The sequence below is a fragment of the Silene latifolia genome, chromosome 3 (genome assembly GCF_048544455.1).
Source record: "Silene latifolia isolate original U9 population chromosome 3, ASM4854445v1, whole genome shotgun sequence".
NCBI lineage: Eukaryota > Viridiplantae > Streptophyta > Magnoliopsida > Caryophyllales > Caryophyllaceae > Silene > Silene latifolia.
The window spans coordinates 79,662,971-79,681,415 of record NC_133528.1 but is presented as its reverse complement, the minus strand read 5'-3'; the positions used below and the strand labels follow the sequence as shown (position 1 = coordinate 79,681,415).

At 38.4% G+C, this 18,445-nt stretch overlaps 1 protein-coding gene across 1 annotated transcript; it reads right to left on the bottom strand.

The window, feature by feature from the left end:
* Window positions 1–16,866: 16,866 nt before the first annotated feature.
* LOC141649251 (uncharacterized) lies at window positions 16,867–18,445 on the bottom strand. The gene is made up of 3 exons (XM_074457946.1): window positions 18,015–18,445; window positions 17,528–17,606; window positions 16,867–17,421 (listed from the first exon to the last, which is right to left on the bottom strand). The coding sequence occupies exons 1-3, from the start codon at window positions 18,443–18,445 to the stop codon at window positions 16,867–16,869; spliced, it is 1,065 nt and encodes a 354-aa protein (XP_074314047.1).

Below are 18,445 nucleotides of genomic sequence, written 5' to 3'. Positions count from 1 at the left end.
GCTCGGGTTTCCTCAGTCTCTCGCGTTCTTCCGAAGTTGCAGCCTTTCTCCACCTCAGATAGGAATCTGACACCCACAAAGCATTGGCGGAGAAGCTCAAGAACCACATGTTCCTTTGGGTATTATTGGAGCACAATGGAATCTGATTACCTCTAGGTTGAACTCATATTTGACCTCCTTCCCGTCAATGCATTCTATCCGGCGCAGTAGTATTTTGCAGTGCTGCTCACTCAAGATTTCTTTCACGACGATCAAGATGTTCCTAGTCGTCTGTCCCCGGCGCAGTAGTATTTTGCAGTACTGCTCACTCAAGATTTCTTTCACGATGATCAAGATGTTCCTAGTCGTCAATATTTCCCCAGCAAGAGTTCGCTTGAGACCAACGCAAGCGGGTTCCCCAGCAGTTTCTACCGACGTCCTGCTGCTTTCAATATTTCTTATTTCCCCGCGGAGTCCGACAGGGTGTCGTTCTCCAGAAGTTCCTATACCCAAAACTTAATTACCTCTAGGTTGAACTCATATTTGACCTCCTTCCCGTCAATGCTTTCCTTTAGGGTCCCACACCCTAGCACCAATCCTTATATATCTTTTAGGTCTTACCCTTAGCTCCCAAGCTCAAACCTTAGCTCCTATGCAAACTCCGGAAGCATCTCGAGAAGAAGTCTCAGGTATGGTCTCTTCTTATGGCTGGCGAGCCTCCTTACGTAGTCTAATGGACTTTAAACGACCCTCCCCGATAAGTCGACGGACTCTAAAATGTTCCCGACGATAGGTCCTTGGCTCAGACCCCTTGAACCGCCTCGCGTCGCCATAGTCGTCAGGTTGTAATCTTCGATTGACCTGATGGCTATACTTTGACTTTCGCCTTATCCAAGCCTTAGTCAAAGTGGGGGCTTTGTAGACACCTCGTTTCTGCACCTCCCGCAAACCACCCGGTGATGATTGGGCCGCATGTTTGATTCGCGGAACGATTTGTGACAGTTCGTAAGATTATCGTCAGGTGATTGCTCAAATATTAATGTCAACCTCTTAGTTGTCATCTACGTCCTGATACGGTCGTTTTGGCGAAATTAGAGTACATTCGAGTCCGGGTCAAAAACCGTCTCCATTTTCTCGATAGCCGTTAAATCCCGAGTCGAATGTTCGGAATGTTCCGGATATTTCTATTCCATATTTCATAAATTTTATCTTTTGGCAAATAATATCCCGTAATATTCACAAGATAATCGAATTATTTCCGTCCTACCATAACTCAAACGCGAAATCTTTCTTCAAAGAGAGGAAACCTCCTGGGAACAGACGCAGCAGTCTTTGCGCCTCTTCCAAGGGACGCAGTGGCTGCTGCGCCTCTTCCCAGGCCCTTCTTTGCATGATTTACGTATCTTTTTTATATCTTTCCGAGATTCACTTCCAAAGAGTCTCCGAAACCCTATTCCTTCACGTGATTAGTATAAATAGGAGCTTTCGTTCCTCATATTTCTCACGCGAGTGTCCGCCCTTCTCTTCTCCCTTTGCATTCTAGACTTCGTTCTTACTAATTGGCGCCTACGTGCTTGGACTTCCGACCACGTAAGCTCGGATCTTTCCGGGTACCAGCCTCTCCGTTGCATGACCAACCAATTTGACCAACTACACTCAATCAATCTTAATTAATCAATCGTTTTCCTCTTACGAGGGCACTCTTTCCTTGCATTCGCGTCGAGCATTCACTAGTCGATTCTTAGTTCATCTCATTCCGTCAACATGTAAGTCTGAGGGTGTAATAATTCTCTTTATTTATTGTATTTTTATTTATCGTATCATCAATTGTAAGGTTTATGTCGAAAACACCGTTAAAACCGATTTCTAAAACCCTTTGTTAAAACCTGTTTTTGCGGATTTCCAGTAGACAGACGTAGAGAAAAGACGCAGCAACTGCTGCGCCTCTTCGAAGGAGCGCAGTTCCTGCTGCGCCTCTTCGTGAGGCTGCCGCAGTTCCTGCTTCTTTTCTTCTTCTTCGTCCTCTGTTATTCCGTCTTTCTTATTTGTTTTCGTATGTTTGTCTTTAATTTTCTCACATGATAGTTCAATAATTCACATGTATATAAATTCATCATGTATTAATATGTTTTAATCATCATAAATCCGACCTTAAATCCCAAGTAATCCATATTTGCGGGTTTTCGTCATTAATATTCAAACCCGGATTTTAGAGATTCAATTCGTTCATATTGAGTTTAAGAATTCGTCATTGATATAGTTTTCATCTGTTTATCCATTAATTCGTCATTAATTTGTCATCAATTCGTCATGTTTAGTTTGTTTCATTCACCGATGTCACTAATTAATTATTCATTAACATCGTCCCTTCACATAATTAATCCGTTTAATTCCGCCTCATTCATGTTCTACTGTTTTTATGACTAATTCATATGCTAAATAATCTGTTAATCACTTTCATCCGAGTCAATTATATCAATCAATCCCTAAAATTAACAATTAACATTAACGATTTGCGATTCGGCTTCACGACCCGAACTCACCCTTGGAAACGCAAAGAAGCTCGCGCCTCTTCCAGAGGGCGCGATTCTGCTTGCGCTGTTCCAGATGAGTTCTCGTCCCTGGACTCCGTTTCTGCCTTGACCTAGTTTAATTAGTCTACGTATAACTAACTATTATCCGTATTATCACCTTCTAATTCCTGTTCATATTATTTCTTTTATTCTTTTCTCAAATCATCCGTTTTAGCGGTATTTTCGACATAAATCGCCCATTCCATTGTAATTATTGTAATTCCCATTATTGTATTTTTCATTTATTGTATTTCTCTTATCATTTGTATGTTTTCACATGTAAATGAGCATTAAATCCAACTTCGACCCAATTGTTTGCTAATTATGTGTCAACCGACTTAGTCTAATTTTCACATGTTAGGATTAATCTAATGGATGTTGCATTGCATGCATATGGCCGACGATATATCGAGTACGAATAACTTCCCTAATCATTAGTAGAGGCCGCTATCGAGGCGGGCGGGATTAGGTGTTCGATCAAAAGAGCTTCCTAATACGTACCCTCACCCCTTACTCCAGATCTCCGTGAGCACCCGTGTTCATTGGCATCCACGAGAGTCATTCTAGACATAGAATGCTAAGGGTAACGATTGCTTAGTGTTCATGTCACTACTTTGTGTCTTGACATGACACGAGGTATTCGAACGGTTCCAATTTCCCATAAAAATTGGTGGCGACTCCTTACAAAATGCAAACGCTTGTTCCCCCGTTTCTCACCAAGCGCCCCCGTGGGCGGCCCGCTGTCCACAAATACAACATCAAAAATCGTCTGAATCAATCAACAATCACTAACTACAGCACAATCACCACACATTATGTAACTAATACTGAGTAGGGAAACCCTACCTGGAACAGCAACACAATCAGACGGTCTCAACAGCTGTATCAAAATTTCTCTTCTATGAATCCCCCTCCTAACATATAATCACATAATTACTAACAATCACAAAACTAACACCAATCCCCAATTCCCAAAATTAGGGTTTAACAAAACTTAATTAAATATAACAAATTCGATACGTAGATCTTACCCTCGACGCAAGGATCACAAAGATGTAAAGAACGATGAAATCCGACCTCTCAAGCTCCGGGATTTGTCAATAATGTGATTGATGCGAAGAACGTAGTTTGTTTTCTCTTTGAACGTAATTAGGTTTGATAAAATGTATTAAGGAAGTGACGGAGTTGTTTATATATTCAATCGCATTATTAACAAAACCCGACAAATCATCACCCCGTAAACCGGCTACTCGATCGAGTAGCTGAGGTACTCGATCGAGTGCCCCCTTACTCGATCGAGTATCAAGGTTACTCGATCGAGTATCCAACAGGTCAGAAACTATTTTAAACTGCAAACCACTCTTACTCGACAGAGTAAGGCCCACTCGATAGAGTACCTAGAGACTCATAAAACCGTAGTATTACAAGGACAACGTACAATTAAACGAGTCGCCTTTCCCATGAGTGATCTGTCCAACTCTGCATGCCGCTGGTGGTCAAGCAAGTCAATGGTCCGTGCTCTGGAGTTGATACATACACATGCCCAATGGTCGCTGATGTTGAATGGGACAAAGAGTAAATCTGTATTCAAGTCAGCAGTTCAATTACTGTCGACGATGAAGGTGTCCCACACGTTGAACACTTTATCAACCAGGTTCTCCTGTTGTGTGCCTGTGCCCTGCTGCTCAAAAGTACCCAACAATACAAGCAACATCTCCTAAACAAGCAAACAGTGACCATTAACTATAAGTAACAGCTTTTAGTGAAAGTATAACTCTAATAAGAAAAACTGACTGCTTATAAAGTGTAACTGTATCACAAAAAAGTATAACTTTAACTCCAGAAATGTGTAACTACAGAGTAACTTTATAAAGTGTAACTGTATCACAAAAGTTGAATGACTAAAGCACGTATAAATAAAACTATATAAGAGTAACTTTAATTACCATGTGCCTGATACCGAGAAATGCCATCCTTGCCTCTTTACCGTATTCCTCCTTCTCTAACTGGTTCAACAATATCGACCAACACTCGATCACATTCCACGACATTGGTCTATCAGGGGCCATAGACATTAGGTCCTTCCGCTGTAGCTGAGCGTGCCTAGTGTACCAAACTAATTGCTCACTGCGAACCTAATAACATAAAACAAAACTGAGTGAAAAATTGACATTTTCAGATAGCGTCATTTACAGTAGGTGAAATTCATGAAAACAGACCCATCATCGAAATTTTGGACATCCACCAAACTGACCCACAAAATATCCTTTACCAAACTTTGGTTGTAACTTCAACCAGACTATATAAATAAGTATAACAGTAATATTAAAAAGTATAATTCTAGCACACAAAAGTATAATTTTAACAATCAAATGTGTAATTTCAGTACTATATAAATAAGTGTAACTTTAATGGTAAAAAGTGTAATTCTATTAATAGAAACTGTAATTCTAACAACAGAAAGTGTAATTTTAAAAATCAAAAGTGTAATTTTAACAATTAAATCAAAACTAGGTGAAATTCATGAAAACTGACCCATCATCGAAATTTTGGTCATCCACCAAACAGTAGTCAGCAACGTGCTTTCTGAACGTTTTAATATCCTTTATCAAACTTTGGTTGTTCCGGAGCAGCTTGGACACCACTTGAGTCTTGGCACCACCACTACGCCAATCAAGTGAACAGCCCATCCCATCCCTCTTCCCACGAGGGTGGCTCTTTACGGCAGATAGTTTTTGGCCAGAAGGTGGCCGCATACTAACAGGCGTAACTACCAGGGCGGGCTCTTCAGCATCTGAAGCAATGGCATGCTTGCTGCTGCTAGCCCCGATATCAGCAACTGTTTTTCTCTTGTTGGCATCCAAGTTGATAGTCAGTGGATGTGAAGCAACCTCTCTAAAAGCATCAACACGGCGTAATACATCTTCCCTTTCCTTGTTAATGTCACATAGGACAAGGGTTGCCGCAATCTCAGCACGAAACAGGTTCATATTCACGGCTTTCCCAAGGCCACATTCAAACAGGTTCCCAAAATAAAACATCATTGTAAGCATCATATAAACACCACAATCATTTCTCGAATAACCAACTTTTTGCCAACTGAATTGAATGTTAACGAGCTTAAAATCAGCGACCTTTGAGTCTTTGGACAGACCTTTACTCACCAAATACTTCCCCATTAACGCAACCTGATATATGCATATACATGTGTGTGTGTGTTAGGTAGACAGTTCTTTAGAAAAAAAATGATTTCTCAAAATTGAGTACTTTATAGCAAAACTACCGTAATAAGTGCAATCCCACCATAAGGCAGCTTTTCTAAGTCTTCATCATACTTACGGTTGTCAAGGTACTCAATTTGCTCGGTTAAGAAGTTAAGGCACACACAGTTGTAATGATCACCATCACCAGATAATACAGGGAGAAAGATCTGAACATATATATGTAATGTTTAGCCAAACATTGTACAGAATAATGCTACACATGCCCTATGTTGAAATATGAAGAACTCACCATATCTGAGTCAAGCTGAAATGGTGAAGAACAGATATCAGCCCAACTGTCCCAGCCACCGAAAACATCTTCATCTTTATTCAACACTTTTCCTTTCTTCTTGTCCTTCCAAATATACCGCGCCCAGTCCTAATGTTGCAATAAGAAAGATGATGTTGTCAGAAAAGGTTGATAAATAGCTTTCTGTAATACAGGAAAAGTGTAACTTTAGACCCAAAAAGTAATTTTAATGACATTTTGCTATTATCAATTTAATTTTAATGACATTAGTAGCTATATAACTGTAATGATAAAAGTGTAATTCTAACTACAAAAAGTGTAATTCTAACAACCAAAAGTGTAATTCTAACAACCAAAAGTGTAATTTTAATGACATTAGTAGCTATATAACTGTAATGATAAAAAGTGTAATTCTAATTTCAAAAAGTGTAATTCTAACAACCAAAAGTGTAATTTCAGCAATATATAAATGTAATGATGAAAAGTGTAATTCTAATAACAAAAAGTGTAATTTTAACAACCAAAAGTGTAATTTCAGCAATATATAAATGTAATGATAAAAACTGTAATTCTAACAACAAAAAGTGTAATTTTAAAACCAAAAGTGTAATTTCAGCAATATGTAAAGAGAATGTAACTGTAACACAGAAAGACTGTCATTTCAGCACACACAAAAGTGTAATTTTTGTAGAGAAAAGTGTAATTATATTCTAACGAATGACACTTTTATCAAAATTGTTCCCAACCATAATGTAGGAATTACCCTGCAACACAAATTTAATTAACAGTAGAATAACTTACTGTGTGACTCATGCCGAAGAAACAACGGGATACAGCTGTAGGCTTCATGATATGGTTGAGAAGTAGGCACCAACCATCAATTACACTGGTCATAATTTGCTGCGTAGGCCTCAGAGTGACAATGTCTTCCCGGGTTATGAATAAAAACTCGTTAAATGTTACCAAATGTTCCCTACAAAATCAATATTTAATTAGCAAAAACAATCTCAATATATACATAACCATTTAGAAGAACAAAATGCATCAATTACTCACAATTTGTCAAACGCATCTGATTCATTAAACGCATAATCAATCACATCTTTCCTCCTACTTAACACTGGGTCAAGGGCATGGTTACTCCATTCCGATACAAACGTGACGATCTTCTGATCAGGAGCAGGTGCACCGCAGTCTATCGAACAACCAAGGTTCTCAATGACGTGCTCCATGCATGGTAAGACCTCGAACGAGTGAAGTAAAAATGGATGGTAGCTTAGATGACTATAGGGCACGTACGATTCTGGGACAGGGATCTCCACATGCGTTGCCCCTGCACCTACAGCTGCCGCAACCTCGCCAGTCTCAGGCTCCCCTTTATCTTGAACCGAAGCACAACGAAAAGCTTCATCTAACTCTGCAGTGGGATATACAGTGCATGTAAACTCGAGTGACTTTACGGGCGAATCCTGCACGTTAACTTCAACTGCAGTTGAACAATAGTGACTCTTAGTAAATTTAAAAGTGTAATTCTAGATACAAAAAAAAAAACACTTTATGGAAAGAAAGTTTCACTTCAACCAGACTATATAAATAAGTGAACTGTAATATTAACAAGTATAATTCTAGCAGACAAAAGTATAATTTTAAAAAGCAAAAGTGTAATTTCAGTACTATATAAATAAGTGTAAGTGTAATGCTAAAAAGTATAATTCTAATAATAGAAACTGTAATTATAACAACAAATAAAGTGTAATGGTAAAAACTGTAATTCTAACAACCAAAAGTGTAATTGTAACAACCAAAAGTGTTATTTCATTACTATATAATTAAGTGTAACTATAATGGTAAAAAGTATAATTCTAATAACAGAAACTGTAATTCTAACAACAAAAAGTGTAATTTTAAAAATCAAAAGTGTTATTTTAACAAATAAAGTGTAATGGTAAAAACTGTAATTCTAACAACGAAAAGTGTAATTGTAACAACAAAAAGTGTAATTTCAAAAAGTTCTGTTAGAAAGTGTAATTCTAACAGAACTAAAACTCTAACCACTCAAAAAGGAACTGCATATCAAAACTATAACTGATTACCTCCATGATCCTTCACTGCCACGTCCTCAATCGCAGTCTCAACCGCATTGTCCACCACATTCTCCACCAAATCATCCACCACATGCTTTCCAACAACAACCAGATTATTTGCTGCATCATTATCTTCAGGAATATCCTCGTCTTCATTTCCCAATAACTCATCATCCACGTCATTCACTTTCCCGGGTCTCTTTGTTGCAACCTCACCAGGTTCGATCGCCCTTTCTCTTGAACCGCACCCCAACGAAAGGCCTCATCTACTTCAGCAGTAGACCAAAAAGTAAGTGGTAAGTCGAATGACTTTTCGGTCGCATCCTGCACTGTAACCTCCACTGGGGATGAACAATAGCGACGCGTTACGAAATTTGAATAAATAAGTCAAATGTCTCCTCCAAAATGTAATTTCGGGAAAAATACTAATTTGAAGTTCAACATCAAAAAATGGATTCAAACAAAAACTAAAAAATGGCAAATAACACGCAACTTAAAAGGGTAATTCTAAATACAAAAAGTATAACTTTGATAGTAGATAGTGTAATTTCAACCGACAAACACAAAAACGTAATTTCAAAGAAAAAAAAATGTAACTCTAACAACTAAAAAGTAACAACACACAATGATGCCCCTTCAAATAATACTATCATTCCAACTTCCAAATAATGTAACTCTAGGAAGCATAGCTTAACTACAACTGATTACCTCCATGATCCTTCACTGCCGCGTCCTCCATTGCAGTCTCCACCACACTGTCCACCACTTTCTCCCCAACATCCTCCTTTACCACCACCACCGGATTATTTGCTACATCATTTCCTTCATCCATAACCGCGTCTTCATTTCCCAATAAATCACCAAAGGTGACAATGTTAACGTTCACGGGGTCTCTCGCGGCTGGTTCACATCCCACTTGAGTTCCCATAAATTGTGACTCAGTTTCCACAATTCTCCGCTCTACATCATTAAGCTCAGCGGTCGTAAAAAGGAACTGAGTAGCAGGAGGCAGAATCTCCATTGACTTAACATCCACTGACTCCTTCTCACCTATTTCAGCATCGCCACCAATAGGCCCACCCTGATCAGCAGCTTGTACTTGCTCCATCTAACGAGCAGCATTAAGGGCCCCCTTCCTAATAACTTCATCAACATCCTCAGGTGAATAATATTGCTCAAGAATTTCACGATCAGTTAAGAGATCTTCGGGAATAACATTTTCTACTACTTTCACCGGCTCTTGGACAACTTTACGCCTTTTATAACGTATGTTGCATTCCTGTTCTTGACGCCTTTTATAGAGTTGCAACTCAAGAGAATTTTGTACATCCTTAACAGATGATCTCTGAACAACTTCCATTACTTGTACACCTACATCCCCCATTGGACCTTCCTCTTCCTCTTTCCCTGAATCAGCACCTTCATTAAATTCACCGCTGTTGTAAAACTTTACAGTCTCCATTATCTGTTCTGTAGCGACTTCACGATCGTTATCACGGCCTACTTCATCACTACCAAGGGAAACAGCTTCCCCATCTCCAAAATCTTCATCCCCAACATCTTCTCCATCTCCATCAACATCTGACTCCTCCTCTCCTGTGCTAACATTTCCAGACCCACCTTCTTGAAGTATGGGTGCAAAATCAACAAAATCCTTTATTCGTTGAGCTATCTCTTGATTTTCCCCAGCATATACCTTCATCTTCTGACTTTGAAAAAAATCTTGGCTACTATGTGTAGGGACGAGGCCGCTTGAAGAGGAAGAACCTGATGTTAACCCTTTAAGCTTTTGAGCTGCATCGGCATACCATGAATAGAAGACTATGGCATTCCTCTGCATCTTCAAATAAACCTCATGGACATCCTACATTAAAATTGCAAAATAAATTCAAATTATGTATCATAATAGAGTATAAAATAGAGTATCAATCTGACTTTGTAAAATTGTAACTTTAACAAAACAAATTGTAATTTTAGTACAGAAATCTGAAACTTAAATGCATTTCAATAAAGTGTAACTTCAACAAAGAAAACTGTAATTTTAAGGAAGAAAAGTGTAACTTTAGTACAGAAACCTAAAACTTAAATGTATTTCATAAAAGTGTAACTTCAAGGAAGAATAGTGTAATTTTGTTCAGAAAAAGTGTAATTTTGAAAAGTGTAACACCAACTAAGAATAGTGAAATTTTATGGAAGAAAAGTGTAATTTTGAGTCAACAGAAAGTTCGATATTGAAGTTACCCTTTTATTGTTGAACAATAACACAAATAAATATATCTTTACTTAATAAAAACAATCAGGTGAAAAAAACTTACATCAACAGCCCGGGCTTTCAACTCATCGTCATCTTCAACTCCCGGTGGGAGTTCAATCTCAACAAACTTCTTCAGGTGAGTCGTAGCTCTCATATCTCCCATGGTCACAACTTGTTTGTCAGTGTCCACGCCACCGATGGTCAATTGCTGCTCTTGGAGGCAACGAGGATACTTCACCTCGGAAAAGTTTGACGACCCGTGCCCCCATTGTCTAGCTCACCGTGCAACCGTTCCGAAAGTTTTACCCGATCCCAAAGCTTAATTAGTGGGAGCCCATGGGGCGACTCTCTCCCCGGAAATCAAATAGTGGAAATAGGTGATCGGTAAAAAGGGATACGACCAAGCGATCTTTTTCCCTCTGCCAACATCTGCTGCAGCCTTAATCATGCATTCAAGAACATAACTACACCAGTCAAACTCCGAGATAAGACTCACATCTTCAATGGCTTTCAAAAGCTTGAAGTCTATCACACTGTTTGAGGTTGGAGCGAGGAATGATGACATGGCGAGCGAGAACAAACAACCCGACAAATTGATCCCCTCCATCTCTGTATTTTTTCTTTTCAATTTCTGCGAAGACGAGTCCTAAGTTGACTCCGTCTTTTCCAATTTTGCCGTTGAACGCTTTACGCCACCGATCTTTCAAACTCTTGTTCGCAGGATCTTGAGAACCCTTGTGCCGGCCTGTAGGAACTAGTTCAGTGGGTCTAGGGCCCCGCGGTAGCATGAAACAGTCAAAAACATCATGTTTTGTGACCATAAACTCCTTCAGTTCAGAGGCCCGAAACACATAAGACTCATCACTAAATGCCTGTAGAAATAGTGGAACATGGGCAAGCGGATACGTTTTCAACTTAAGCTCCAGGATCCCCCCAAACCCAACTCTTCGTACAGCCTCTCGCTGAGCTTTATTCAGCTTTTCAATCAGCTCAACAAGCATCTTTGGTCGGCACTTAACAGACACTTTAGGAGTGACTACTTTAACTTGTTCATCCTCCTCCTGACTTTCAATTTCTTCTTCAGAATCTGACATCTGGAAAGGAAGGATGGTAGTATGTAATTACTGTTTACAAAGCAAGGTAAACTGAACTTTGACAGTGAAATACACAAACAAGTTAATAGAAGAAAGAAATAAACACTACTACAAGAACCCTTTACTACATCGGAGTTTTAGGGTCATGGACATGGGATAGTGCTCCGATGTAGAGTTGGGTCATGTCCTTATGGTAGTAATGCACATCGGATTTACAACCGATGTCCATTTTTGGATGGACATCGGATTTCTTATATATCCCATGTCAATTATTGTTGATACACATCAGATTTTACTCATAATCCCATGTCCTTTACTTGGATGGACATCGAATTTCTTATATATCCCATGTCCATTATTATTGATACACATCAGATTTTACTCATAATCCCATGTCCTTTACAATCTTATACATCAGTTACTTTCCAAATCTGATGTCCTTTAGTACCCATACACATCAGAGTTTTTCCAAAACTTCATGTGTTTTAGAAACGGTTTACATCCAATTTCCTGCTGAACCGATGTCCATTATTTTGTCAATTTTTTAAAAAAAAAAAATTGGAAATGGTACTTCTAATGCAAATGAACTGTTAATCCAAAACAGAGGCCATTCATAAATGGCAAACCATATTCCATTCATAGATGGCTTACCCAAATTGGAGGCCATTCAACCAAACATATCAAATTCATACCAAATTTTGACAAACGTTGTTCGTCATACATTGTTTGAATTCAAGCAGCTAATTTAAACAATCCAACAAAGGTTTCGTAATACGTTTCTTACGACAACAAAACATGGCCTTCAAGATCCCGAGACAAACAGAGTTTTCAATCAAACTAATAGATTACTACTACAACTAGGCATTCGAAAAATAGTTCGCCCACAAGTCCCGAACTTCATCGATTTCATCTTGTGAATATGCCATTTTGTCTTGAAAAACCTGAAAATCATGCACATGACGACGTCTTATATAATACCACAAATACTAAAACAAATTGAAGCTCAATAATGGGATTTTATGGTAGTAAAACTTGGCAAGGCGACAACAAGCAGCCATCATAGGCTATCATAGTTACTTGTTGATCGTGCAAGGGGGTAAACATTACTTGAAAACATTATACAAGAGTTTTAAAATTTCGGGTAATCTGACCTCATCGATAGCTTTCGTCGGGTCTGAACGAGTCACAATTTCCAGCATGTACCTCATTATGTAGTACGCGCATTCTCAGTATCACCTTCTTGACGAGCACACTAAAACAAAGATGTCGGCAAATTAAAGCAACCATTTTTTGCTATTTAAACGTAATAAAACAAGTAGACATCTGATATAGTAATGAACTTACATTAATTTTCAGCCATTGCGGTGTTTGAGAACTCTTTCTTGCCCCACCGTTGTAGCCGTACACTCGTATAGCTCTATATAAGGTTTCCAATAAATAATTGTCGTGAATATAGTTCGAAATGGACATTCAAATAACATTGTGCATGCATAATAACTATCAAGTTCAACTTACGTATTAATGTAGGTTCTTAACTTTGAAGGCACCAATTTCCCGTTGAATCAAACCAAAGTACTTGATTACGATCAACAACGTCAAATACAAGGAGCATCCAATGATCCCTGTGAATAATTTGTAATTTATTACATAATAATCAATAATCAAACTGTTGATACATTTTTTAATACGAGGCGGTAAGGCTGAGTACTTACTTAGCAGCATATGGAGCGAAGTAAATTTTTTTTTTCAAGGCTTGCATTTTGCATTTTGAGTTTTTGTCTGACTTTGCCTCTGTCTCTGCCTCACGTTTCTTCTGAGATTCCTGAAGAAAAATGGAGAAGCTATAATTACCACTTTCATATCTTTGAAATACTTATGCAATTTTCAATTAAGTATGACTTTCATACCTGGCAGCGCAAAGTGATTAAATTCTTCGGCCAAAGAAGAAATGAACCAATTGCATCACCAACAAGTAGCAAAATCATCGGTTGGTACGTAATGGTATGTCGTCCATATCTTCCATGATAACGTAAACGCATACCCTTAAATTTTCTACTCCAATTGGTTTACCGTGACATACGATGCCTTCTCGGTGGTCTTGAATACTCGTCCATTTGCCACCTTCTTCAAGTCAAGCATTATCTTGCACGATAGCTCGCACTCAAATCCCGAGGAACAATAACGAGACAAACAAATGAGCATTACTACAATATTAACTACTCTAAGCAGGTGCGGGTGACTTGTTTCTTATTTATTTACCTTCTCAGGTATATCATCAAATGATGGGGCAGGATTATCAAGAAATTTATCAGGCATACTGTTATCAATGTACTCGACCTCATCATCTTTTTCATTATGGACGGAGTAACTGATATTCTCGTTACTCCGTTTCTCTCCCATCATTTCCATTTTCTTATAAATATCGGCCTGTACTTTTTCAGTGATCTGCTTGGTCAGCTTCTCTAGAAACTCCGGCGATAATCCTCCCTCACTTTTTGCTGCTGCAGGCTTTCTGGGGCATGTGCCAAAGTATTGCTTATGCCCCACTCGACCCCCAACACCTCTTACACGACCATAATGCTCAGCAGTTCCAAGTACCTTAGTTAATTCATCAACCTTCCCACTCGGTACAAATTCCTTTTTCTTGACCATTTCCTTCACCAGTTTCTGATTGGAAGTTATGAGCCACAACAAATTTATTTTCAGGCAATATATATAACATTAATAAATCAACTATAGTCAGAAAGTGTGACACTCACATATTCTTCAACTTTTTTTTTAGTCTCCGGATTTAGACATTCACCATCTTTCCCTATTCTTCCCTCTATCCACAAGTCACCCCGTTTTATCACAGTTGGGGTTTCATCAGATAATTCTCCCGACTCATCGTTGCCCGCTTCTTCTTTTTCCTTTTCTTTCTCTTTCAATTTTGCTTCCAATTTCTGCCTTGTTTTCCGATAACCCCCACGAGACATTCTGTGGGGGTACTTGTTCTTCTTCTGCCTATCAGAAGCTGCCGTCCTGATAGCCTGCAAAAAATATGTTACTTAAAAGCATGATAGTTATTTTCAGAACAGAAATTAAAATATATACTGAATGGTGACTACTCACTAGAAATTCTTCAGTCAAGCGCGACTCCTTAAACCTCTCGCCATACCTCGCTTTTAAGTAAGGATATTTCTTTACCGGATCAGTCTCAACAGGCAACTTTCGACCTTTAGGGGGTTTTCTGAACACGTAAAGCGCAGTCAACTTTGCCTTAAAGTTGGTCCATGTAGTATTTGCAATGCTGATAACTTGCTTCAACTTTGTCTCTGGAATGTCAAAGATCGTCTACAAATAGAAAATTGGTAAATAACTTGTACAAATAAAGTTTTTATAGCTACATATTTGTTAAGATACAGTCATTAGCAAGGACTTCTGATCTTACCAAAACATCTTCCCAAATCTTCACCTTAAGGTCCTCTTCAACATCCTTCCATGTTTTAATAGTGATTGGCACTTTCGCGCGTCCAAGTAGACCAACATAACTAGTATACTTAGCACCATTCTTTCCAATAGGCTCACCATCGTCATCAAAATCTACATCGACTTTATACCTTGATCACGTAATAATGTCAACTCCTTCATAAGGACTACGCTCTTGCTTTTTCTCTTAGAAACTGAACTAGTAGATGGTAAAGAAGACATGATGACCTGCATCAACATTTATGGTAAAGGGAACAGAGGGGCATAAAATAATTAATAAAAACAAGCTAATATAATAGAGTACAGAATACATACAAGAATTATTGGGGAAACAATAAACAACGATTAAGAATTTAGAGATTAAAATGCTGATGAAATTGTCTTAAGAATAGAACATAAGCAAGACTATTAATATTGATAGTAAAAGAAACAACCTACTGTTTAATCCAAAGAATAATCAAGATTGCGATTATGAGATAGTCTTTAAAAAAACATAAGTAGGTAAATTACAGATTGTAACAATAACTAGCTAATCGTCAACCCATAACCCTTCTTGATGATCATCTCGTAGATAAAAGTCATCTACGTCTTCAGTACTTGTAGAAGTAGGCAATCCAGAAGAAAAAGGGGGCAATTCGTCATCAACTTCATCCATGATTTCCTTACCTGTAAATTTCTTCTTACCATGAAGAACAACCGACCACTTTCCATTCGCTTTGGATCTCAACATAAAAAGATTTGTCTTGCACGATTAGCCATAATGAATGGCTCTGATTTGTAGCCTTCACGTGAAAAATCAACCAGCGTGAAGCCCATTTCATCAACTCGAACACCCTTACTATGTTCAACCCACATACAACGAAAAATGTATCCTAAACCGAACATAGTCTAGCTCCCAAATTTCTTTAATGACACCAAAATATGGCTGAGCATCATAAGCGTGTCTACTATCTTTAGCACTAGCAACACTCATTGACATAGCCATCAAAGCTACTCCACTATTTTGCATAGTACTTCTATCATCTTGATCCTTAGTGTAAAACGAATACCCATTGATGTCATAACCTTGATAAGTTAACACATGCATCCCAGGTCCATGGGCTAACCACCTTACCTCATCGATTACTTTCTCACGGTCCTTTATCAGCTCAATATCTACTTCATTTGTGAACCATTTTACGAATGACCGATTATGCTCCATGGTTAACCACCTTTCTCCTTTATCCGGATTTTCTCGCACTTAGAAGGGTTTGATGCTTCTCTAAATATGGATGCACATCGACCATGTGTTGGAGAATATAAAAGTGTGCCGAGCAAGGGTTTCGGATTAACAAAGTGACTACATTTCTTCCCGTGGTACCTTGTCCCTCTATTCTTCCTTCATGTCGAGACGTTGGAAGCCCAATAGACTCAACATCGGACATGTAGTCATTGGCAAAGTCCAGCGCCTCTTCCGCCACATACCCTTGAATCATACATCCTTCTGGCCTGTTTTGGTTTCTTACATAGCCGGCTAAGGGTTTCATATATCGCTCAAATGGATACATATTTCTTAAAAAAACTGGTCCACAAATCTTAATTTCCCTCACTAAATGTACAATTAGGTGCTGCATTATATCGAAGAAGGAAGGAGGAAAAAACATCTCAAGTTGACACATAGTAGTAATAACATCTCGTTGTAAAGAATTCAATGTATCTGAGTCAACGACTTTGCTAAATATTGCATTGAAAAAATAGCAAAGTCTAATAATAGCTCCCGAACAGAGTAGGCGTAACTCCACGAAGCGCTACTGGAAGCAATTGTTGCATTAAAGTGTGACAATCATGTGATTTCAAGCCTACAAGTTTTAACTCACAAAGACACAAGATTTTTATGTTGGATGAATAGCCTTGCGGTACCTTCACCCCATGTAAACATTCACGACACTTCTTTTTTCAGTTCGTGACAAAGTAAAACAAGCTGGGGGTAAATAGGTTCTTGAACCTCTAACTTGTGGTGCTAATTCTGGTCGTATCTTTTGAGCAACCATATCTTGTCTAGCTTTGAGACCATCTTTGGTTTTACCAGTGATGTTGAGGAGTGTGCCAATAATGCTATCACACACATTTTTCTCCACGTGCATGACATCAATACAATGTCTCACGGACAAATGTTTCCAATATGGTAAATCCCAAAATATAGACTTCTTTTTGTATAAGGTCCCATTATTTGTCCTCTTATATGGTTTACCAAAATTATTTTCAATGTTTTTGACTTTTTCATAAACCTCTTTCCCGCTTAAAATTTTTGGAGGGTTTCTAAGTTCTTGTTTCCCATTAAATGGCTTCATTTTTTTCCTATAAGGGTGTGAGCGGCGGAGCAATCTTCGGTTACACAGGTAAACATTCTTTCCACCATGAACTAAACGATCGTAAATCGTATCCTCCTCACAAACAAATCGGGCACGCTTTAGCACCTTTCACAAGATAACCCGATAGGTTGCCATAAGCCGGGAAATCATTAATGGTGCAAAATATCATGGCACGTAGATTAAACGTCTCACGACGATAAGCATCATATACCTCTACCCCTTCATCCCATAATAACTTCAAGTCATCAATCAAAGGTTCTAGGTAAACATCTATATCATTTCCAGGTTGCCTAGGCCCCAAATCGATAGTGACATCATTAGATATTTACGCTTCATGCATAACCAAGGAGGCAGATTATAAATTGTTAGCAAAACAGGCCATGTACTCCACTGACTACTTAGATTACCAAACGGATTCATACCATCAAGTACATAGCCCAAGCCTTAAATTTCTATCCTCGGATCCAAATTCGAAACAAATGATCAATGGTTTTCCACTTGTGTTGAATCGGCAGGATGGCGAATTTTGTCATCTGAAATTCTACCATCAGCGTGCCATGTTAAGTTCTTCGCATCTTTTAAATTTGAAAACATTCTTTTAAATCTAGGGATAATGGGAAGATACCACAAAACTTTAACAGGACCCCTATATTTTTTTTGGGAATTTTTTTGGCAACTTGTAACGTGAAGCACCACACTTTGGACATTTGTCTAAATCTTTATAATCTTTTCGAAACAAAATGCTGCAGTCGTTACGACATGCATGTATCTTAACATAATCAACTCCCATTGGACACAAAATTTTCTTAGCATCATAGGTACGTCTAGGGAGTTCATTGCCATCGGGTAAAATCTTCCCCAACAATTCAAGCAAACTTGTGAAACTTTTATCACTCCATCCATTTTTCGCCTTTAAACTATATAATTTTAAAGTTGCAGATAGGCATGTGAAACTTGAACCAGGATATACGGGTTTCATTGCATCACCAAACAGCCTATCAAACCTCTCAATTTCAGTTGGGTCTTCAGTGGATTGCTTTAAATCATTAATAAGATCGTCTACTCGATCGTAATTTTCATCAAAATCATCTCCCTCAAAGTTGCTATCATCCTCTAAATTACTACACAT